Source organism: Falco rusticolus, chromosome 5 (genome assembly GCF_015220075.1).
Source record: "Falco rusticolus isolate bFalRus1 chromosome 5, bFalRus1.pri, whole genome shotgun sequence".
In the NCBI taxonomy this organism is placed as follows: Eukaryota; Metazoa; Chordata; class Aves; order Falconiformes; family Falconidae; genus Falco; species Falco rusticolus.
In genome coordinates this window covers 58,549,248-58,572,201 of record NC_051191.1, presented here as the reverse complement: position 1 = coordinate 58,572,201, position 22,954 = coordinate 58,549,248, and the positions used below count along the sequence as shown (strand labels likewise).

General features: G+C 44.0%; 1 protein-coding gene and 1 long non-coding RNA gene across 2 annotated transcripts; both read left to right on the top strand.

Annotated features, from left to right (window-relative positions):
* The first annotated feature begins 3,583 nt into the window (after nucleotides 1–3,583).
* On the top strand, nucleotides 3,584–11,067 carry RASD2 (RASD family member 2). Its single transcript, XM_037389431.1, has 3 exons — nucleotides 3,584–4,237; nucleotides 7,829–8,108; nucleotides 9,614–11,067. The coding sequence occupies exons 2-3, from the start codon at nucleotides 7,838–7,840 to the stop codon at nucleotides 10,141–10,143; spliced, it is 801 nt and encodes a 266-aa protein (XP_037245328.1). The 5' UTR covers nucleotides 3,584–4,237; nucleotides 7,829–7,837; the 3' UTR covers nucleotides 10,144–11,067.
* A 2,271-nt stretch (nucleotides 11,068–13,338) lies between these two features.
* On the top strand, nucleotides 13,339–19,715 carry LOC119147955. The gene is made up of 2 exons (XR_005104248.1): nucleotides 13,339–13,659; nucleotides 19,108–19,715. It is a non-coding gene; the product is annotated as an uncharacterized LOC119147955 (long non-coding RNA).
* Nucleotides 19,716–22,954: the final 3,239 nt, after the last annotated feature.

Below are 22,954 nucleotides of genomic sequence, written 5' to 3'. Positions count from 1 at the left end.
GAGAGAAACAGATTGGTTCTGCTGTATCAGCCCATCACATCAGTCTCCAGCTTCAGCCACTGCTAGTACCCGATCCTGAAGCAGGTATAAATTACTCATGACAGTGATACTTCTGCCCCACAAGCCGACATTGCCCCAGATCCTGGTGCCGGCGTAGTCAATGTGTGTGCTGCCTGGGAGCCGCACCTTTCTTCAGAGAGGAGGAAGCTCCTCTGAGGAGCAGTTGTGTCCCACCACAGAGCAAGTCACTTCCCTTTAGGTTTTCATCATTTGGAGCCAGGTGGTTAATGCAATGCATCAGCAGTATTTCCCCCTTGTCTCTCCCCACTACTCTGTACGTTCTTCTACCCAGCCTCTCCCTGAAACATTTCCCTTCCCCTTGCTTAGACCAGCCACAACTGCACCATCTGCAGCACTTTCCACAGCTGAGGCAGCCCCATGGATGAGCTGGCAGGACCCACACACCAGCATCGGAGACAACAGCTAGTTGTGCTGATGTGCTGCTGCCTCAACAAGGTCATAGAATCATACAATGGTTTGGGTTGGAAGGGACCTTAAAGATCATCTGGTTCCAACCCCACTGCCATGGGCAGGGACACCTTCCAGATTGCTCAAAGCCCCATCCAACCTGGCCTTGAACGCTTCCAGGGATGGGGCATCCACAGCTGCTCTGGGCAACCTGCTCCCGTGTCTCACCACACTCATAGTGAAGATTTTCTTCCTTATAGCTAATCTAAATCTATCCTCTTTCAGTTTAAAGTCATTCCCCCTTGCCCTATCACTACATGTGCTTGTAAAAGGTCCCTCTCCAGCTTTCTTGCAGGTCCCTTTTAGGTACTGGAAGGCTGCTGTAGGGAGCAGTGGTGGTTCCCTGCAGCCAGCCTGTCATACTCTGAGACAGATTCAGCCAGATAAAAACATCATTTAGGCTTTCTGTATGGACTGGTAGAATAGGAAGGAGAAATGCCTCCAGAAAGTAATTAATTGTAAGCTGAGCTTTTTGATTGGTAAATATCTGTAAGCTCTAGGAAAGGCTGATGGTCTCTGACTAACCAGAGGAAACTGCTGAGACTGGGAACTTTTTCTATTGTTTTGGCAGTGGCTTTGTCTCTCTGATCCACTTGTTCCATTTATAACCCTAAAAGCAAAGAGGTGCTGCCATCTCTGCTTCTCAGATAGGGGCAGATATAACATGATTTCTCCACTGGAGCCCCTCAAGACATCTTTGAAAAAGCAGAGATTTTTTCAGCTGTGGTCTCCTGAGTCCTGGGAGAAGGCATGAAAGCCCAGCTTCTTGTCAACTCCTGAACTGGGAGCACAAAAGAAAAAAAGAAGCAAAAAAATCCACCCCCAAAAACTACAGCAAAATCTCTCAAGCCTCGGAAGGCTCATAGTTAGCAATTATCTTTCAAAGGCTCACTTCAAAAGTAATTTATAATTTCCCTAGCTGTTTGCTAAGAGATCAAATAAAGCCAAGGTTCCTCGTGAAGTATGTTTCTATTCTATTTTGATATAATTTGAGGAACTCGATTGGCTACTTTAAATGCTGGAGAAGACAGCTGAGTAGGAGTCTGAGCTAGGTGAAGCCAACCAGGTGAGAGTTTTGCATTTTGTTTACAAAAAAGCTTGAGTAGGCTGACATTCCAGGCTGATGAGATGGTCTCCATGATGACTACACTTCTCTCTTCTTGGGCAGAGAACTTGTACACTCACAGGTGAGCTATAGCAATGAAAGAGGAGTTCATTCTCTATAGCACCACGGGATTTGACCTTGCTGATTTTTGTAGCAACTTTTCCCATGGCAACGATACCAGGATGCCAGTCACTCTGTTTGGATCTAAGCCACACAAATGGTTGACCAGACACCAGAGATGGCAGATTTTGGTCCAGGTTTGATCTGAACCAATGACTTAGGAATGGAAAGCATTGTATCTTATTTCAAACAATTGTCTGAGCCATAAAAATACTCTTCTACTTTTTGCCAAGGGAAAAGGCTCAGGAGCTGAAAAACGAGTCCTGGTACTGTGGTCTAAAAAGAGCTCAGTTCAGGTCACGACTCATTACCAGTTCACTACTACTGCAGTGTTTCAATGGTGCTGGGCCAAACCATGCTGTGCCTTCCCAAACCTAAGCTGTCTGCAGAGGCTGCTGCTTCCCAAATTTGATCAATGTTTTTTTGCCTTTGTGTTGTCCTGGGAGCCTTAAACCCACCTCTTGCTCAGGCCTGACCTTAGTAGGAGCTGCTGCCTCTCACAGACGGTTACAGCAGGACCCATCTCATAGCCTGTGTCACGGCCTTCACAGTCTGTTGGCACAGAGATGTACAGGCGTGTCAGACTGTGTGCCTGCAACAGCCACAGCACCCTCCTCAACCGCTACTGATGGCTGCTGATGGCTGCTGTGCAGCACCAGGAGCACGGGCAGAGGAGGGAAGCGTTATTCTGAGGGTGACAGCAGAAACCTCCATGTGCTCTGAGGAGGAGGAGGAGAAAAAGCAAAGCATCTCAGGAATTCCTCAAAAGCTGCAGGAATTGTTGGGGCAAAGGGGTATGGAGATGAAACAGGCAAGGTAGTTGGAGTAGTTTTTGTGATCAACAGAGTAAATTTGCTCAGAGAAAGAGAATTGTGGGAGACCTGAAACTATATTCAGATTTGGGAGATCATGTCTCACTTCCATTTTCTTACTGTCAAAATATCTTGAAAAGCTGGAAGTGTGTTTTTTCCCCTCTCCGATTAGGAGTTTTAAGTGGGAAATGCTGAAATACTCAATTTGAAATCTTTCAAAATCATTCTTTTTGATGTCTTTTAAAATAGACTTCAGCTCAGAAAGAGAAAAAAATAGAGTCAATAAACAGTGAAATAAACTGCAAACAACACTTTTCACTTGGGCTGAATGAACTCCTTGAATTCACCTTAATTTTTCTTTGTTTCTCTTTTTTTTCTGACCCTAGTACACCAGACTTTCAGTTTGTTTGTCCTTTTTTAACATTTTTATTACCCAGCCTTAGTTTAATTTTTCATTTATTTAAATATTAATGAAAGAACAGCAGTTACACATTATTCTTATTTCTTAATCATACCAACAAGCAATCCTAATGTAACGTGTTTGAGGTTGAGGGAACAGTGTTCCATACGGCAAAAGAATTGGAGGAATTATGGACAGAAAGCCCCTGCTTGGGAAATGAGTCAGTCTGCGTCTGTCTAGCAGAAAAGATCAGCACAGAAGTATAGAGCCTTTAGAAACAGCTTATGAATCTGCAGCTTGCAAAGTAAGTCAAGTGTCTGTGTCTCTCGTACACATACGCTAACTCACTCGCCACACATGCATACATACAGGTCTCTGGTGGAAAGACGGGGATCGTGCAGGCTGCAATGCATAAGAACTTTCTGTTTAAAGGAGAAAAGAAAAGGTTTTTCAATAGGCACAAAATCCCACCCCCTCAGCACCCCTCCTTCCCCTGTGTCTGACACTGACTTCCAGGGAGGAGTTGAGCCAATTATCTGTGAGTCCTACAGAAGGAAAATCTGCAATTTGCCAGTAGTTGTGACAGGGAGAGGGAGAAAGGCAGGGAGGGAAGAAGAAGAGAGACTTAATTGGCAAATGTAAAGAGAAGCCCTTTCTGTCCTCGAAAGGCAATATTTTAAGGCAAATCTCAGACCAGAAGAAAAGAAGCTCGTAGTGGTGGGGGGTGTGTCAGGCAAGACCTGGAGAAGCATAGGTGGTTCACCATAGACAACTTCCATGCCCCCACTGATTTTTCCCCCCAGGGTCTAAGGGGGTGTGGAGGCAGGGTGGGCCAGCCAGATGCATCCACAACCCTGCACGACTAGGTGTCGCTCCAGAGACCCTTCCCCACAGCAGAGCCTATGAAGCACAACTTGCAAGAAAAGCCAGTGGGAGCGGGTGAGACTCTGCCTCTCCTTCCCTTGAACTGAGGCTGTGAGGAGAAGAGCTCAACTCACCAAAAGGAAAAGCTGTCGCTGCTTCTGAGACCCTTCTTTAGCCCACGTTGGTTGCCTAATCCAGCACCTACCATCCATGGGGGAACGCTCTCTGAAGCCCCGCGATCCTTCCCAATACTGCTAAGTTCCTGGGAAATAACTAGTGAAGAACTGAGCCCAGAGCAAGCAACGTGGGATCCACAGAACAACATCTTTTTGCAGTAGCAGCTACCTCTGATTAAAATTATCAGCTTCATCAGACTGTACCAAGAACTGCTCCTTCAGGGAAAGAGAGGTAAGAAAGCATCATTGGCTTTGGTATGGATGTAGGAAACAAACATCCCACAGGAGTGATTTTGGTGTGCATGAAAATTACAGGGATACTAGTAGTAATTAACAAGTGGCAGGTCTGTTATGCATGACACAGTTTGTGTCTGCCTCTGTCCTTTTTAGCTGGGTGCACTGAATTACATTGGGATAGCAAACAGAGACACAAACAGTAGCTGAAGACCGAGGAGTGCAAGAGAGGTAGTTGAGAAGTCTGTTCATGGGTGGGGAGTGGTAGCGAACATACCCCTGGGTGGGAGGATGGAACAGTAAGGTGAAAAAGCTCTAGGCAGTTTGAATGAAGAATGTCTCTCTTAGAAATCTCTCTCTGGGTGCTCAGGATCAAATTTGTCAGCACCTCACTGAAATTCAGACAAGCTCTTCAGAGCATACAAACGCAGGTTCATTGTCATTCACTCCGATGTCTGCCTATGAAACAAGCAGTGGTGGTTAGCAGGTAGAAGATGACACGGAATCAAAAGAAATGGGGTTTAATGTTGATTTTAGGCAGCTGTTCCAGGTCTCTCTGGGCATATAAGCCTATCCCTTTATTAAGTGGAGATTAATTTTTAAACTTATTGCCTACATTTCTATGACATTTTGAAATCCCTGTGCTGTACCAATAGAAAATACTACTGTAAAGTTTCTAGCATCAAGCCAGTGCATAAAGCAGAAGGTACCACTGGGAATTAATCTATGCTTAAACATTTAATAAACTGGAAGGAAAAGATGTAGATTAAAGCCAGCTGGAGGTTGTTTGTCTCCTCATTCTCTTCTGATTGATTTTGCTTTACTTAGTACATGAACATGTGGTCTCTCCCTTTCTTTTTCCTTTAATCTTTTTTAATGTATGAGTCCCTGTACTCCCCTCCCTTCCCTACCCCTGAGTGTGAAGGCTGAAGCTTCCTTCCTTTTCTGATGAGGAAAGGTGGCAGATTGTATTATAATGGACAAAAACTGGAGGTGGGTGAGGCGGGGCGGATAAGAAGAGAAAACACAAAACACGAAATAAGCTCCTGGTTTAATGGCATGCTCTGAGTCGGATTTGCAGCAAAGGTGCTGAGATGAGCAGCAACTCCATGAATCAAAGTGCTGAAAAGCATCTTTTGACTTTGTGTGAAATGAAATGCAGTCAGGAAAGCACAAGAGTCCACTTGACAGAATGCCTTGAGAGGTGGAACTTACTCTCAAGAGCACAAAGTGCAGCAGCTGCAGTGACAGTCCACCTCCTTCGTTGTATGATGGGAGTTTCTGTAATCACCAACAGCTCAGTGGTTACCTGCCAGTCAGCAGTGTAATTTGTAGGATTTTGGCTTGTAAAGCTGCTGGCCAGGATCGTGTCCTTCAGCATGCACATTCTGTTCAGGACATATAAGGCATTTGCTTAAAATGCATAACTGCTCACTCCCAGATGCTGCTGCACCAAGTTGTACAAAACTGATCTTCAGCAGGTGTCCTCTTGCCCTCATGCAGCTACACTGGTCCATCCCAGTCTGAAGAGCTGACTCATTTCTAAATACCCATCTGAGCTGTACAGAAGTTTATAGTTTTTCGTCACAAAATCTATCTCCCTGCTTTTCTCTGCCAGCTAAATAAAGCCTGAGATGGTGAAAGGAAGCATCCCAAAGCAGCTCTGTCATCTTTTGTCTGCCCATGGATGCAAGGCAGTATTGGGCTGGTTTGCACAGGAAAGGGCAGAGGCAGTGTACATGGCAGTGTTGCTTCACAGATTGAATGTGGTGTTTCTGCACTGTTGGAGATTGGTCCTGTTCTAAATAAAACAGAGTCCCATTCAAATTGCAGGTGTGCTCCTTGCTGTCATTCCTGCCACAGCAATCCCAGCAGTACCATAGCTGTGCATGTTTGTGTCCATCTGATGTTCTGATATGACTTTCTGGCTCTAATATTATGCTGTCCTGCTCGCTAATATAATTCAGAGTGTAAGCTACTCTAAGGAGAGTATTACATTTTCTTCTGTGCTTTAGATAGGGCTGAATATGCTGGTGGTGTGCAGCAAATTATGGCAATAAAAATAAATAGTAGTGTTTTGCTGTTGCCTTGGGCTATAGCACAGAGCTTGTAATGATGCTGGATCTGAATTCCAGAGACTTCTTTATTTAGCAGTGACCATATCTTCACTGCTGCTTTGGTGCTTAGCACATGTTAAACAAAGTAAAAGATTTTAAGCTTTTGACTGAGATAACTGTCAGCTAGATAAAAGCTTAGGGAGATAAAATTCACTCAAGGGAAAGATAGGAATCCAGATCTGGACCCAGAAATGATCTTTCAGTGCACATAAAGTACTTGCATTGTAATATTAAATAAAGAACACCTAAGTTAAATAAACAGCACAGTGGGAACTTGATTATTCTTTAATGAGATCCTAGTAACCAAAATAAACTCTGTCAAAAATGTGCCGCCTTTGCTCTAAGAATTAGCTTTCCACACACAGGGGTTATATTTTTCCTTTCAGCACACAATTCATTTGAACTGGTACATGAAAATTTTCTGAGCAACACCCTCTTCCCCATCCCACCCCCTTCAAAGTTTTTTGCTATGTCAAAATGTGATCCCCAAGGTCTTGAGACTCATCTTAGTTGTTAGGGGTTAGAAATCTTTTCTAATAGCTATTTAAGATGGCTGTCCTTCATCTTTTCTCCTGGTTGTACTTAGCACCCGCAAGGACTGTGACACCCACAAAAGCTGTGTATGTATAAAGACCAAAACTCCTATGAAATCTACGTTTTTGCAGTTCTATTGATTGCCAGCCATCCTGCTGCAAAGCTGATAGTTTGTTGATACAGAGTTCCCACACTACCAGTCCAAACAGCAAGATTAAAATCTGGTTTCTAATAGGTCACTGAAGGCACAGATCTTTGAGTTTATCATTGGTCAGTGCCATTTTGTGGCTCGAACTCTGTGCATCAACAATGAAGGTTGTACGAGACCAACTATTTAAAATTACTGAGATGTCCAGCTTCCACTGATGTCGAGCATGATTCTTGTTTCTGTCTGACTTTTGGTTGATCTCAGAAAATGAGTACTATGCACAGCTCCTATGTAGGCAACAAAATGAAGCGATCTAGGTCCCAATGGCAGCTGCAGTGCGTGCAGTATATTGGGAAATCTGACCTCTCTGTTTATGTACCTAAATGAGAACTGAGCTTTACTGAAAAATCTGGTAATGTTTAAGTGACGCAGATGGTGGGAAGGAGCCTGGTGTCTAAGTTGAAACACAGCTGATAAAATTAGCCCTTAATGTTTAAACGAAATAGCAAATTACAAGTTAAAACCATATTATTTTTGATGTAAATGCCTTCACTTATTTATGACTTCAAAAGAAAAGGAAAAAAAATTTAAAAAACCCCAAACTACTCCCTGGAAATGAAACTAAAAATTTAAGCATTTCTAGTGAAAAGATTTCTATATGGACCATTGATCTACTAACCAGGATTGTGCTTCAGAGCACCCTTTGACAAGCTGGTAGTAAGGACCTGCTCTACTTCGTCCTCCATTTAGTTTACAGTCTTTCCTTCAACTCTGCTATTTCCTTTTTCAGGATCAAGCAATGATGAAGACCATGTCTGGTGGAAACTGCACCCTGAATGTGCCAGCCAAGAACTCGTACCGCATGGTAGTGCTGGGAGCCTCCAGGGTGGGGAAAAGCTCCATTGTCTCACGCTTTCTCAATGGCCGGTTTGAGGACCAGTACACTCCCACCATTGAGGATTTTCATCGCAAGGTCTACAACATCCGAGGAGACATGTATCAGCTGGACATCCTGGACACCTCTGGGAATCACCCTTTCCCTGCTATGAGGAGGCTTTCCATCCTGACAGGTGAGAAAGAATGGGGAAGTTTGCAGATGTGGAGCAGTGGGTGAAAGATAAGAATACACATTAGGTTGAAGGCTTTAGCCTGGAGATGACTGTTTCTTGTCAGGTAACTAAAGGGACTGCTTGATTTTGTTGGAAGACGCACTTTTCTGGAGAGGTATTTCCTGGCCAGGATGCTCTGGGCACTACAGGGAGTGCATTAGCCACAGAGGAGATGGTCACTGGGTGAAGATCTGAAATAGAGATTCCCCTTAATTTATTTCCCTCCCACGTTCCCCTCCTGTTCCATATTTTTTATTGCAGTCACAAATAAATGGCTGAATAAAATCTCGTGAGCACGAAAAGCAGCAAGGGACAAAATAAGCATGTAATTACAAGACACAAGTAGTGAAAAACAAATGTAAGACACACAGGAAGGAAATTCTAACCAAGAAAATCTCAAAATTATTTTTTTTCTAAAATTTCCAGCCTGATGCCCTTGATTTGATATTCCAGTAAAACAGTAGTTCTGCTTTTACCCTTTCTCCTTAGTCTGTGGTTGATCAAATGTGTTATATGGAAAAAAGAGAAAATGGTGGGGTCATTTTGTACATTCACATTGTCAAGCAGTTAGCTAAGCTGTATTCTTTAATTGTGAAAGTGACAGTGGAGGAGATATATTCAGCCACAGCTCACAAGAATGCTACTTTCTGGATTTGCTGTCTACCCTTCTAGCTAGCTGGTGAAACATGTCATTCACATCTGACCAGGCTAGCTCCCACATTCAGTGAGATCCCAGGGCCAGTTTCTGGGATGCAGGTGTGAGGTTTTGTCCCTGAAATCGCTCTCAGCGTGTTCCACATGAATGTCATTGAACAGGCAATGATTTGCCTTATTTTATATTTGCAAAAGGAATTGTAAGTCAGGAAATGTCAAAAGGAAATGCCAGGGGATCTGTGTCATTTATGTATTTCTTTTTTTTCCGTGGTCTGTTTCTCTTGAGCAAATGAAACGACAGCAGAGCACTGCACATTGGGGAAACTCTCGTTCCTGACTTAGGCATTCAGGACTGACTAGCTGTAGATCTTCAGTTCAGGTGTTGCTTCATGTATTGTGTAATCCAAAGGCCAAGGCTGAGCGGCTATTAGCTCTCCGCTCTTCCTGGTGTCAGAATAGGCTGTTTTTTACACAGAGATACAAATGAAAGGAAGAAAAAGGAAAAGCATTGCAGCAGAGCTGAGATAGAAACATATTTACAAAAAGAGATTAAAATGGGCAATAACTTGCAAGTCCAGTGCAACATCCAAAAGTCTTTTCCAGACATCCAGTCCCATACAGAAAGGTATGGGGAACTGAATAAGAAGAACTGGAATTAAAGTACAGCTGAGTGAATAGATTCAAAAGGACAAAAAAAAAAGGGGGGGGGGGAGGGGAGGAGATGGCAAATATACCTATTTAAAAAAAAAAATTAGCTCCTCTGACACAAGCTATGACTAACTAGCCTTTACAGTATCTTCTTTTAATTGCAGGGGATGTTTTCATCCTGGTATTCAGCCTGGACAACAGAGAATCCTTTGATGAGGTCAAGAGGCTCCAGAAACAGATCCTGGAAGTCAAATCCTGCCTGAAGAACAAAACCAAGGAATCAGCTGACCTCCCCATGGTGATCTGCGGCAACAAAAGTGACCACAGTGAAGTCTTCCGCAAGGTACGCTCAGATGAAGGTGAGAACCTTGTCTCCAGTGACGAAAACTGTGCTTACTTCGAAGTTTCAGCCAAGAAGAACACCAATGTGGATGAGATGTTTTATGTGCTCTTTAGCATGGCCAAGCTACCTCATGAGATGAGCCCTTCCCTCCACAGGAAAATCTCCATCCAGTATGGTGACACTTTCCAACAGAAATCCTTCCGGATGCGCCGAGTCAAGGACATGGACGCCTATGGCATGATCTCTCCATTTGCTCGCCGGCCAAGCGTCAATAGTGACCTGAAGTATATCAAATCAAAAGTTCTCAGGGAAGGTCAGTCCAGAGAGAGGGAGAAATGCACAATCCAGTGAAGAGGGCTTGCACTTCTGTCTGAAGTCATCATCCACATGCAGTGCCTTAAAGAAAAGTGGTCTGTGAAAGCACAGAATGGGCTCATGGGGTTCATCGAGAAAACCCAACATGGAGGAAGGATAACTCTTCCTGCAGATTCTGCCGAGTCACGAATTTAAATAACCGTCCTTCTAAACAACTAGGAAAAATCATATGCCTGAGATCTGAGCGCATTTCTCTGTAATGCAGTTGCTCTTCATTACCCTTTTTGTTTAAAGAATACAGACCTGAGAAGTAAAGACATTTCAACCTCATCCTTGCAAAGAAAGTAGGTCAAAAATGTACAGAAGACATTAACAGTTACCCAGCATGCAGCCCTGGCTAAGAGACAGGAGGTTTTGTGTGTGTGTATGTGTATCTCTATGTGTATACAGAGACTGTATACAGAATGTGTGTATGTGTGCATGCGAGCGTGGAGCTCTCCTTTGGAAAAACGGGACTTGCATTTCAAAGGGCAGCAATACTAACTGAGGTTTCCCAGATTGGGAGTGGACTCTGTATATGGATGCATGACTCTAAACTTGCTTCTGAGGCGACCTGCATTAAGATCTTCTTTTTATGTTTGCTGGGACAGTTATCATTTGACATTGACATGAATGTTGTTTTGTGTTATAGACTTTATTTGGGATTTGGTATTTTTTATTATCTGGGGGTGGATTCTTAGCAAAATCAGATGGCAAGTGCGTTTGATATCAAGAGTGTCTACTTTCTAGCAGTGAAAGGTGTTTTTCATCTGTAAAACCCTGTAATATGTACATTGATTGAAAGTGGAATTGTTCTGCAAAAAGCCAATACATTTGACAGCTTTGCAAGCCTAGTGTGATATTGTTTCTCAAAGCAGCCATACTGACTCTGAATACTGCAGTACAAATGCACCCTTTGCCTTGCTGGCCACCAGAGCAATGTTTCCTTCCTCTGCCTGTATCAGCTGAGACTGACCAGATTCATATGTAGGCTTAGACCACTTCAGAGACAGGATTGGGTTTTCCTTCAGATTTAAGAGCTGAACGGTTGTAGGACCAGCTCCATCATATTTATTCTAGTAACATGCCTCTAGTCATTTTGTTCATGATTTTCCCTGTTGTCTGATAAAGGTTGTCTTGATGGAAACCTTTCCACTGCAGAAGTCCTTCAGAACATAAGTATTGTCCTGGCTGTCCAAACAGAGCTGAACTGGCTAGCCAGATAAATCTGGAGCCATGTATTCACTTCTTCCCTTTGCCAGCCCAGTCCAGGCTTCCTTGCCTCCAGCTCTCTCCCTGTTCTGCTTCTGGCTTTGTTGTTCGATGTGCTCCTGTACGCCCTCGAAGTGCAATATATTCTCCCAGATGTGAGCTTGCCAGTCTCACTGACTGGAATGAGATGTGTGCACACAACTGTGGGCAAAGCATGGCCCCAAGGCTGCACACAACAGTAGAGTATATATGTTATACATACCTCAGAACGGCCTTCAGATATCTTGTCCCTCCCTCACCCTCAAATTCTGTTCTTGGCTGTATCTGCCTTGCTGTGTTCTGGGCAGAGCTGTGAGCTAGTTCAGACTACACTTTGTCAGGAAACCAAGAATGATGGTTGTCTGTAAAAAATAGCCTCTGGGATTCAAAATCCTATATTCATTTATCAGCTCCACCCTTCATTGGTACTGTATATTGACTGGCAAAACACACTGTTCTATTATTCCTGTTGCCAGGGCAGCACCTTTCAGACCACACTCTATCTATAAATATGTACATGGTTTATGATTAAATCTGTTTTATTTACTAGCTGTGTCCTGGTCCTTTTTACTTTCTCCAAGAATAATAAGGAAGGGCCTATCTTTTTGTTGTGCCGGTGCAGCTACGCAAGCAAGTTGTGTGTTGAGAGCCCTGATGAGATCTCCAGTAAGTTCTGGAAGGGGCTTTTATGTCCTCCAGACACCAGGAGCTATACATTTGTCTGTTTGGAATACAACTGTGTCTAGATTTACATATTTCCACCTGTTTGAACATGAACTTATATATACAGATATCCTCATAAGCAGAAGCAGACAGTTGCTTTTCCCCATGCTGCCTCCAACACAAGAGAACAACAACTCTGTCCTTTATGCACAGAGCTGTATTTTCAGTCCTGGTGTGATATAACATGGTCTCTGCAGAGACATCACTGTTGCTTTCAGCAGTCTCTCCATCTTACTATCTGCACCTCTCAGCTGTATGAGTCTTGGGCCCCCTGAGCACATGCCCACCTCTCTATAGACTTTCCACCCAAGTGTATGACTACTGAATGTACCAGTGATCAGGTACTGGGACTCATGTACCACAGGGGCATGAGGCCGGGGGACTGAAGATGGAGTAAGAAGGTCATGAGCACTGCCCATCTGTTGGGTTAAGGGGCTCCAGGAAGCTGAAGGAGAACTCCTTGCACTATAGACCATGTGCTGCCTTACTGAGCCCATGTCCGCTCTCCCTGGCCTGCTGGATAAAGCTGAATTTTTAAAGAGCCTTCATAATCTGCAGGTCTCTTCCTCCGTCTTGCAACACTGACCTTACAATTATTTTCCTTACTGTCCTTCCACCTCCACAAAGACACCAGCTTTCCTCCCCCTTCCATGTCCTCCCATTCCTGCCTTTTTCACCATGGATATGAAACCATAGGGCATGGGAAAACAACATTGCAGTGACAACAAGGGCACAAGAGTGAGGAAGCTGAAGACCAAGAGCAGGTGCTCACGGTGGCATTCTGGATTCCATGGGAAGGGCGGTGAGCCCCAGCTTCACAGTCTAGCTTGGTCTGCCAATGTTCAGGGTGAGAAGCATCTGAGAAGCTGGCTGGGAATGAAGGTGAAGCAGCATTACAGTCACCCGGAGAAACAAATGGCAATAAGCAGGTAATCTTATTAAAGTAATCACAGTCTTCTCTCTGCATTTTGTTACTGATGGTAATTGCTTTTGAAGTTAGATTATCATGCTCTCGAGGACTTTTTTTTTCTCTTTTATTATATCATGACAGTCATTCTATTAATATTCATATATTATTTGGGCTTTAGAAGTGCTTACAGCCCCTAAACCAGGCAGTATGTGTATCAGTTGTTTATTCACAGTTAGCAACCATTATATTCTGTGAAAAGGCTGGGACTGGAAAACAGAGAGCAAGGCTACCTGCCTGCACAGGGGGCATAAGGTAAGGCAGGAAGAGGAAAGGGGAATTATTTCTTCTCTACTAACTGCTGAATGTGTCTGGCTGTAAGACAGGGCAGGGAAGGGCTTTATGGGAAGCTCTATTACATGTGTGCAGAAATTGTGAGACCCTGAAAGGAGCAAAGAGCAGACCTACATCTAGGTCTTAGAGGTAATGGAAAGAGAAACTACTTTTTTCCTCCGCCTTGGGATTCAAGGGACCTGCACAGAGCTTACTGTAACCCAAGAAGTCATGAAAACACACCGGACTAAGAGCAAGCCTGTAGGAAGGGATCCATCCAGCAAAGATGCTGCAAGCAGGTATACCTTTACTTGGTCTTACCTAGTGTAATTAAGTTGCTTTATTCCAATAGTTGCCTTGTCCTATATTGCAGTATATAAAACCTGTCATTAGTGATACAAAGCCCTGCTGATGTTTTTCATGTACTTACTTTCAGGACAATGAGCAGGGACATATACCTGACTGAGGATCAGTCACAGCCCTGGAAAAAGACAGGGCTGAGATTTATTTTGTACATTGCTCTACACAGCAAAAAAGTCCTTGTCCTGAAGAAATTACAAGTCAACACATTATAGGAGCTACTATAAATAATGACAAAAATCTAATTAAGCCAGAGGGTTGGTACAAATCAGGAAGGAAATAGTGGTCATGGTGAATTAAGTAAAAAATAAATTGAGGGTGGGAAGGGCAGAGTGAAAGCCTGTTTTGACATCCAAAGGACTACATTAGGTTTCTGTTCTGAAGGATCCCCAGGAGGACTGCTGCCACCAGGCCAGCCTGATGCTACAGAGAGGCTTCCATGATGCAGCCTCACAAAAAGCGTTGTCTTCTTGAGACCCCAGGGTTCAATAGGTCTGAAGGAGGGTGAAGGGCTTGTTATTATCATCACAAAGGCAAGTAGGAATTGGTGAGATAATTCTTAATAGGGCAGCAGAAAAGAGCTTCAGAAAGGGGCTCACAAAAGCAGGATGGAAATAGGAGGTTGGGTGGGTAAAGAGAAAAGATAGGCCTGGAGTGTATGCTGTAAAATGTAGCTTTCACCTCTGTTTCATCCTTCCCTACACATGTCAAATCTGAAGACATTTTATTTAGCTTTTTTATTCTTCCTCAAATGTTAATCACCACTTACCACTGTGTAAGGCTTACCCCCCACCTCCCATCACACTTTTTGCTGCCTTAGATTTACCCTCTTGTCATGTACTATATTGTGGGCTGCCTTGCTAGCCTTGTCCCAGTGTCATGTCAAGGGTAGAAGGTTACAGGCAGAGGTGTTTTTGAAGTAAGTGGTGATGATTTCATTTGATTTTAAATCACTATTACTCTTACGGGGTTTATTAGCATTACTGTTTCTGTAAAATTAAATGGTGGCAGGCTCAGATTAAAGGGTCTCCTTGGAAAAATATATAAAACGTGATATAATGTACATTTTCCCTACTGGTTTCTATAGCAACAGCCTTTTCTCTGCACTAAGAAAGAGCAGAGAATTTGCAGGGGGGAGTTGAGTAGCAGTGGCTCTGCCCTCCATCTTTCAGCTCTGAGTTCTCATAGGAGGTTCTTCTCCATTTGGTTTCTGTTATATGGAGAAACAAAGACCACTAGTGAGACCCCCCTCATAGACTACTGAATATGTATGGTAAAGCTGTGGGATGGATATGCTACCATAGATAAGAAAGTAATTTCCACGATGTGACTGTAAATTGGGGCATTGCTCCTTGCACCGTACCTGACATGGGGAATACACATCACAAGCTGCTATAAACCCAACTTCTGTACTCAGGTTTGGTTAGAACTAGCGATGAGCCTTGCTCAGCTTCTTTCTTCCCTGTGACTTTACAGGCTGCCATCTGGTACAGTCAGAGCCTGAGACTTTCCAGAGAAACATTCCACTTTGCTCTCATGACAGTATCAGCCAAAGACCTTTCCTCACCCCTACCATCACTGGCCATCTACAGCATGAAGAACCACCTTAAATCCCAGGCATCGTGTTCCTGGAAAGTTACTGACAGTTTGGAAGGGGCCCAAGAACCACCACAAAAAAACATTTTATGATCCTAGAGAGATTGACTTGAGTAAGCCTTAAGAAAACTCTGAAAGGGATAATTCTGTGCCGTGTAGGTAAACAAAGTCTGAGAGAGGCTGGCTGAAAACCCCTAGATGTGTTTGAAAGGTGGAGATGACAACTGAGACAGCACTTTTAGAGTTGGACACTGGGATCTCTCAGTGAGAGCAAGACTATTAAGCAGGAAATTGTAGGCAAAAGACTTTAAGACAGGGAAATCTACTGGAAAATTTTCTAAGGGATGTCATGAAAGTCCCGTTAGGAAAACACTGGGAAAAACACTGAAATCTAAATAGCCAACAGGGGTAACCGTGGTGTGGGCAGTGGGCTAGACTAGCTGACCCAGCAGGTTATTTTGATCCCCCACACTCGTTTCTGTGATGGAGCCTGATCCCAAGTCTGCTTCAAAGAAATTTCCTCAGACTGCCTGTCTCACTGCATGCTCCTGGCCCCTCAGTTGGAGGGCTGGTAGTTCACTGGTCCCCTCTAGTCAGACCACTAACAATACAAACAGGACTTCTTACATCAGACCCTGCTTTTCTGAGCATTTCCACAAAGATCCCTGGACTGTTTGCAGCAAACAGCTCCTTTGGTGAATTGTCCATGAACAGTTTCTTGTGCATTTGTTTATTGTTCAGAAGTATTTGATGAATGATTTATGCAAACGTGCCCTGTGCTTTGGCTGAGATGGATAACTAAGATTAGTTCAGATTAATCATGAAGAAAAGGAGGGATGAGTTCACTGTGTTTCAGGACATCTTGTATTAAAGTAAAATAATATAAATAAATAAAAAAATCCAGCTTGAATATGTGTCCTCACATCACTCTGACTTAGAGGGAAGCAAAACCTCCCTCTCTTTACCCCATTGCTCCCCTCCAGGCTCTTGAAGGAGGGATTTCAGATGGACTGTATTTATTTAACAGTGTCCTTTCACAAGCATTTGGCTTTCAGCAGTTAGTATAGAACACCAACTCACACATGAAAGCACTGAATATTTCAGATTGGTTTTAGCGATATATCTTGAGTCCATATTTTTGATGTTTAAAAAACAAGAAAAAAGGAAAATAACCTCTACAGTTGTGGTGAATGAAAGGCAGGGCGGGGGAGCAGTTCTGGCTCCGAGAAACAATTCTTTCACACATTGAGACCTTATCTGGAAAATGCACAAATGTCTTAAACTGGAACTTGTGGTCTTGCTGTGTTAAGACTGGGAACCAAAGCAACATAGACACACAAGAAAGACACTCCCAGCAGCGGAGCTGGATCTTGCATTTCAGACCCCACTAACATCAGGACTGTGACAGATCCCACCTAGTTTCTCAATGTCTTTGCAAAGCTCACAGGAGCTTCAGCTGGGTCCTGGTCTATGGGTAGAGCTCCATAAGACAAATAAATACCACCATGACTAATGACAGACCTTGTGTAACTGCCCCAAACTCAACAGAAGTTGCAAGCAGTCTGAGTCAGTGCCATTGTGTAAAGGGATACAACCTCTGTTGGCTATTTAAAATAGCTTTGTGATAGGTACTATGGGTTTCTGTCTTACTCTTCAGGTCAGAGACCTAACAGACTCTAGGAACAGCCCCACCAGTTTCCAAACTCTTTACATAAATCAGCATCTTGGTTTCCCATCCCTGATTGACAGAGGGCCAATAGCAGTCACAGGAGAACTGAGAGAGAAAAAAATCCTTCTAGATTGCGAGGCACTTGGGTACCACAATGATGGATAAACATGTTAAAAGGTGAAGAGGCACACCAGAAACAAGTATCACCTTAATCAGGAGCTGAGCTGCTGCAGTGCCAGCTACAAAGAAGAGCAATTACATTTAGCATAATCCCTGATTTCTGTGCTACCTACAGTCTTGTTCTCCACAGCATCTGCTGAGCTGTCAAGTCCCAGAAGCCTCAGGATTAAAATTACACACTGGCTATCCCCTGCCCTTCAATCACTACGTACCTGTGTGCTAAACAGTAGCGTGCTGCAGAAAGGTTTACACTCAGGGACCCTCGGGTGAATGCACAGCATAACCTTTCCTTTCACCCTCTCCTTGCTGTAGAAATGAGTGCCTCAGGGAAACACAACCTTGTTAAACACAACCTGGGGGGTTAGGATGGCATAGGGAAGATCAGTGGTATTGCTTTTAGCTGGTCCAAGGCAGAATGTCTCATCTCTTCTGTCACAAAACAGTTTGTTCCTTGCTGGGTGGCTCATTGCCAAGGTAATAAATTCAAGTTTCTAAAAAGAAATAAAATGAAAAGGAAAAATAAACACAGAGCAATGACTTGTTCTGCACATTGACAGGAGACTTGCCTGAGGCAATGGATAAGGGGTGACAGGGATGAACAGCTCTCTCATGGAGCCTTATTAAAGAGCGGACTGGAGCTCATCTCAGATGCTCTTTATGAGATGCTGCCATCTGGGAGAAATCCAGATTGGCAATTATTAGAGAGAACAATTCCAGCTGGCCACCACACAGCCAAAGCAGAAATTATCCCTTTACACAATGGCACTGACTCAGACTGCTTGCAACTTCTGTTGAGTTTGGGGCAGTTACACAAGGTCTGCCATTAGTCATGGTGGTATTTATTTGTCTTATGGAGCCCTGCCCGCAGACCAGGACCCAATTATAACAGACAATATACAAATGCACAACAAATAGAAGGTCTCAATGTACACAGAGGCTAGGGCAGAATCTTAGTCATTAGTGATGTCTGCCTTATGCACCCTGTGCCTCACAGCATCTGTTTTACCCTGTGATGGCTATCTACCTGTTTTCTACCAGCATCCTCTCTGTAACCTAAAGTGAGAAGAAGCTGCTGTATGCAATATTAACCCTCCACTTTCCTGATTAACATTTGAAAGCTAATTATGTCTGTAGAGACCTTGTAACTACTACATTGTGATAGTAGCAGCACCAAAACTTGGTATCATTTAGTAGTGCTTTTCCTTCAACTGGACTTACTGAAACAGAGAAAGCAGGTGGAAGGATTATACACTGTTTCCAAAATGCTCATGGGATGGGTGAATTCCTTATTATTCTTGCACTGGTTCCTTGCAGTGGTTCCTAGCAGTCTTGCCAAGGAGATCTCTTCAGTAGACAGAGCATCTTTGTGCCATGTTGGTGGCCTTGTGGTTGTGCAAGCCCCAAGCCAGCTGTGGCTGATGGTAGTTCCTAATTCCAGTAGACCTAATTCCAAGCTGTGTCCTGTGACAGGCAGTGGAGCCTCCTTACGTATGGCTGTCGCAAAACCTGAATGTGCGCAAGGTGAGGAAGTGAGGCAGCTGTGCTGGCATTGCCAAGTCATGGCAAAGGCCTGATGACTGCCGTTTTCCTTTAGTGGCCAGGTGATGCCTCAGGGATGTCTACTCTTCTTTTGCCTGTGAGCCACGCCAGGACCTCCCATAGCTCTCAGGGGAAAGAAATGTCTCATATACTGCTAGGACCAAGGTGTCTACCCACCTCTGAAATACAAATTGATGGAACAGAAGGCATTTTTAGCCACTCATGGAACTTGAAAGCTCTGAAAAAGCATGGAGAGGACTGAAATCCTCCTTAGTGGCCCCTTTGTACTGCTGTAGCTCACACAAGAGCTGTTATTTGCCCTTGATCTCCCAGAGAGGAATATGTCTGGTATAGGCTTTGGCATAATCACAGTATCCTAAAACTTCGTTTCCTCCCTCTACAGCATGAACATCAGAGAGAGATCTACCCTCAGATGGATGGTAAAACCCTTCCAGATGATACGGAATCCAGCTGACAGAGAGCACTCCAGCAGCAGCAGGACACTTTACTGCACTGGACAGCAAGCAGATGCTTAAGAAGTGAATGCCCTTGGTGTAAAAAGACGTAGGTATGTTTTCTATCGTTTTTTCTTGGGACTTGACACATCTCCAATGCATTTTCTCTTTTCAGACAAGAATTCTGTCAAGGAAAAGAAGTCTCAAAGTACCTCATTAATTAAGGGGCCTTGAGTTTTGCTGATTTTCTATGAGACTTTAGACTCTGAATTGACTTTTGAAAATGTGATGAGCTTAGGCTCACTTAAGCACTTTTTCAACTTTATCCAAATTAGTTGCGTGAAAAGGGTGCATTTGAGGACTGAGATTTATCAGGAGGAAACATTGTTCTGAACCAAATTTCCACTGAAAGAGAAAACTGAAAAGATAAGTGATTTTGCATGAGAGGCGCTTCAGTAGTAAAGGTTTTTTTAGTAAAACAAGAACTGTCTGAGAGGCCCTTCTGCTTTTCCACTCATTTACATTAGAAAAAAAAAAAGAGAAGCTTGTTGTTTCTTAAAAGAACTGAGAAAAGGAATATACTCCAAAGTGAAATGTTGTTTTTTGCATTTTTTTCCCATGGTATCTTTTGTCAACCAGGAATTAAAGCAAAAGAGACACTGGAGGCCCAAATATAATCTGTCAGGTGTGCTCTCACATGGGTTTGGGGGTCTGTGTTCCCTACCTCTATCTTTTCCCTCACCAGCTAAAGAAGAATCTGAAGCAAGAACACATAAAAGATCCAGTTTGTTTTTGACTAGAGGTATGTGGTGTGCTCCAGGACTTGGAGGCAGTAGGAAGAACAGCATTACCAAGTGAGTGAGAAAATTATCTCTAAATTACCTCCAAGTCTTGTGTCAGCCATTATTCTTCTCTAGAAGGGTCCTGTCCTCTTCTATTCCCCTCCAGCTTTTCACAAAAAGTCCAGTCAGGGAAAGACAGCACCAGCTATGTCTAGCCCTCCTAAACTTCAGGCAAAAGCTTCCTCTTTTTTCTGCTCTAGCCAGAATCAAAAGGAAACCAAAATGTCTCTGTTGAGCTGTGTCTACACTGCCAGGTATTCCCCATGTTGCATGTCAGCCCTTGTGCTCTGACTGTCCTCACCACCTGCATGTTGTTGTGAACCGCAGTGCCACATCAGTGCCTGCTTGATAGCTTTTAGTTCATGACCTTGCATGCCTGCTCCAGCCTGCTACCAGAGTCTCCACAGGTGTAGTTTCCAGAGCCTGTTCCCTTCTGGCACTTTTAGGGAGATGGCTGAGGAGACAAGGGCTTTTCACACACATGGCACGGTGAGTCTTCTCTGCAACATGTTGTGTCCCATCTCACAAAGCGATCAGATGTCATTTCATGCCACGACAGCAATACAGAGAGGGACAAACAACTGCCAGAACTGAGGTTCTTCCCCTGGCTTGTCCTTCTTCACACAAGTAAGCACTGGAGCCAGAAAAAGCATTAGAAACTGCACTGTAAAGAGTAAGCCTAGGTTACAGGAGTCTTTCTGAATTTCCATGCCACAGTGCTTAGCCTGTCTCTGTCCCATACCAGACAAGACACACTGTTTTGGTCTGCAGAGAAAGGAAACCTGGGTGAATACCCTAAAAAGGGACTGGTATGCTCCAACAGATGCATGGCATGCTCCAACAAGTCTGTTGTGGGACATAGCCACAGATCTTCCCAGAAATAAGTATACAGTCAGCCAAAATTACTTTAACTTCAGAAGTGAGAAGTCAAAAAGAGAGCACTCTGGAAGCTTTGCAGTGCTATGCAAGGCCAGTTATGCAAGCTTACTGAATAAACTGTGCCATGTTCAAACAGCTTGATCCTGGGGTGCTTACAAAAAAGCATGGCTGAGCCCAGTGCTTGGAGTCAGTAGCCTCAGAGAGACCAGAGTATATTGGCACCACACTAACAAGCTAGCAGGGTAACTTTAGGGACACACTGGTCTTTGACACCATGCCAGCAAGGCAGCAACCTCACAGAGGCCTGATGCATAATAACTGGTCCAAGTTGTCTGCTGCTACAGGAAACATCAGTGGCCCATGCCTTGGCATGACTCCAGGTAAATGTGGGCATTTAGCAAGATGTACTGCCTGCTTGTTTGCCAGGAGAGGCAGGCAGGGAGCAGCTGAGTATATTGAAAAAGGTCAGGGCAAGAGGTGGCAAGAGTCAATCTCCAGGATCCCCCAAACCAGATAGAGTGAATTTACTTTCTGAAGCCTGGAAGGGGCAGAGAAAAGAATGCACAAAAAAGTGTGCAGGAACTGGGAAAAATTAAGCAAACAGAGAAAACATCGGGTAAAGTATGTCCTGTGGACAGGAAATGTTTCTTTGGGATAGTTTTAAAAGTTTCATTTTCTGCCTCTGCTCCAGAGGCCAAAGACAAGCGGCCTGACTATTTTTAAAGATTCGTTTGACGCATTATGAAGGAGCTTGTGTGACATGATAGGCTGTTGCACTCAGGAAATGGACACCCTGACCCAGGAGAGGCATTCCAGTGCTGCACTCCTGAGCTTGGGCTCTGGCTGTCTGCAGGCTTCACTCTCTTTCTCAGAAGGAGACAGGAAAAGAAAACGAAAAAAAGCCTTCCGTTTCAACTCAAGCAGAAGTAATTCTGAAGAAAACAGGAGACCTTGGGAAGCAAACTCAGATGAACAAGAAAATGTCTAAGGATAAGAGTATGTCAGGCATCCCCTTTAACTAACTGACCAGTAGTACTATTGCTAGGGTCTGGGGTTTGACATCAGGCCAGCACTAGTAGTTGGGCACCAATGACCTAGGACTTGCTGGGTCAGTGTGAAAGCACCAGCCCATGTGAGGTGTCACAGATGCCTGTGTCTCCAAATTAGCTGTGAGCACACATTGCCAGGGTGAGCCCACGCTAGCAAGTAATCTGATGAAAGATCGAAGAGCTGGAGGTGTTGATCTTGAGTCTTAACCAAAGACACTGGAAACAAATACCCCAAAGACTTGCTCTTTTACATCTGACCAGAAAACTTAAGAAGCTGAACAGTGGTTACTTACAGTGACAACTTACCTGTCGGAAGCACAGGTCTCATCCTTGGCTACAAGTTTTGACTTCTTCCCCCAGCCTGGGGAGTGCAGCTTCCCAGCTCCAGTCTCCTCACAGAAACAGTAAATGCACATTCAGATGGGGGAGACTGAAGAACAGAAGCCACCAGAAAGCTGGGAGGGTTTCCCACTTGGTCAATTAGTCTCTGGTGTTCTCCTGCTAGGAGGTGGAGCAACATGAGCCTCTGCCCTGCAGAGAGGGAGATACTCTATGGGAGATTCCCACCTGCTGCTGGTTTTTGATCCCCTCCAGCAGGGCTTACACTGTCTCCATTTTCCCTTCTCTGGTCCACTGTTGCCTCTGACCCCAACACAGAAGAAAGGGCTTTGAGGTGGCAGTTGTGTTAGAGGGTTTACAAAATCAAATGCTTAAAGGCAAGAGGCATATTGGCCATGACTATATGAATAAATCAAATTGTTCCAGGGCATGTTCCCAGACTGTAGAACTGAATCAACCAGTCTGTTAAATTGTACATTCCCTGTCACAGTTTTGACCAGGACCAGGGAGGAGTCCAGGAGTCCTCTAAGACAAAACCTTCCACAAGTCTTTGATTTAGCCCAAGCCAGGAACAATTCTTCATAAGGAGTCTGCAGGCAGCCACCCACTTCTGGAGGGTAATGAGGTTTAATGAAGTGAATGCAGACCTTTCCATTCTAGTTGGTTTCAGTGCCAGAGAAAGATCC

Excerpts from the sequence above, each read along its gene's own strand:
- RASD2 (XM_037389431.1), top strand. The coding sequence starts at position 7,838 with ATGATGAAGACCATGTCTGGTGGAAACTGCACCCTGAATGTGCCAGCC. Across the intron at positions 8,109-9,613 it reads GAGGCTTTCCATCCTGACAG|GGGATGTTTTCATCCTGGTA; the intron begins GTGAGAAAGAAT and ends TTTTAATTGCAG.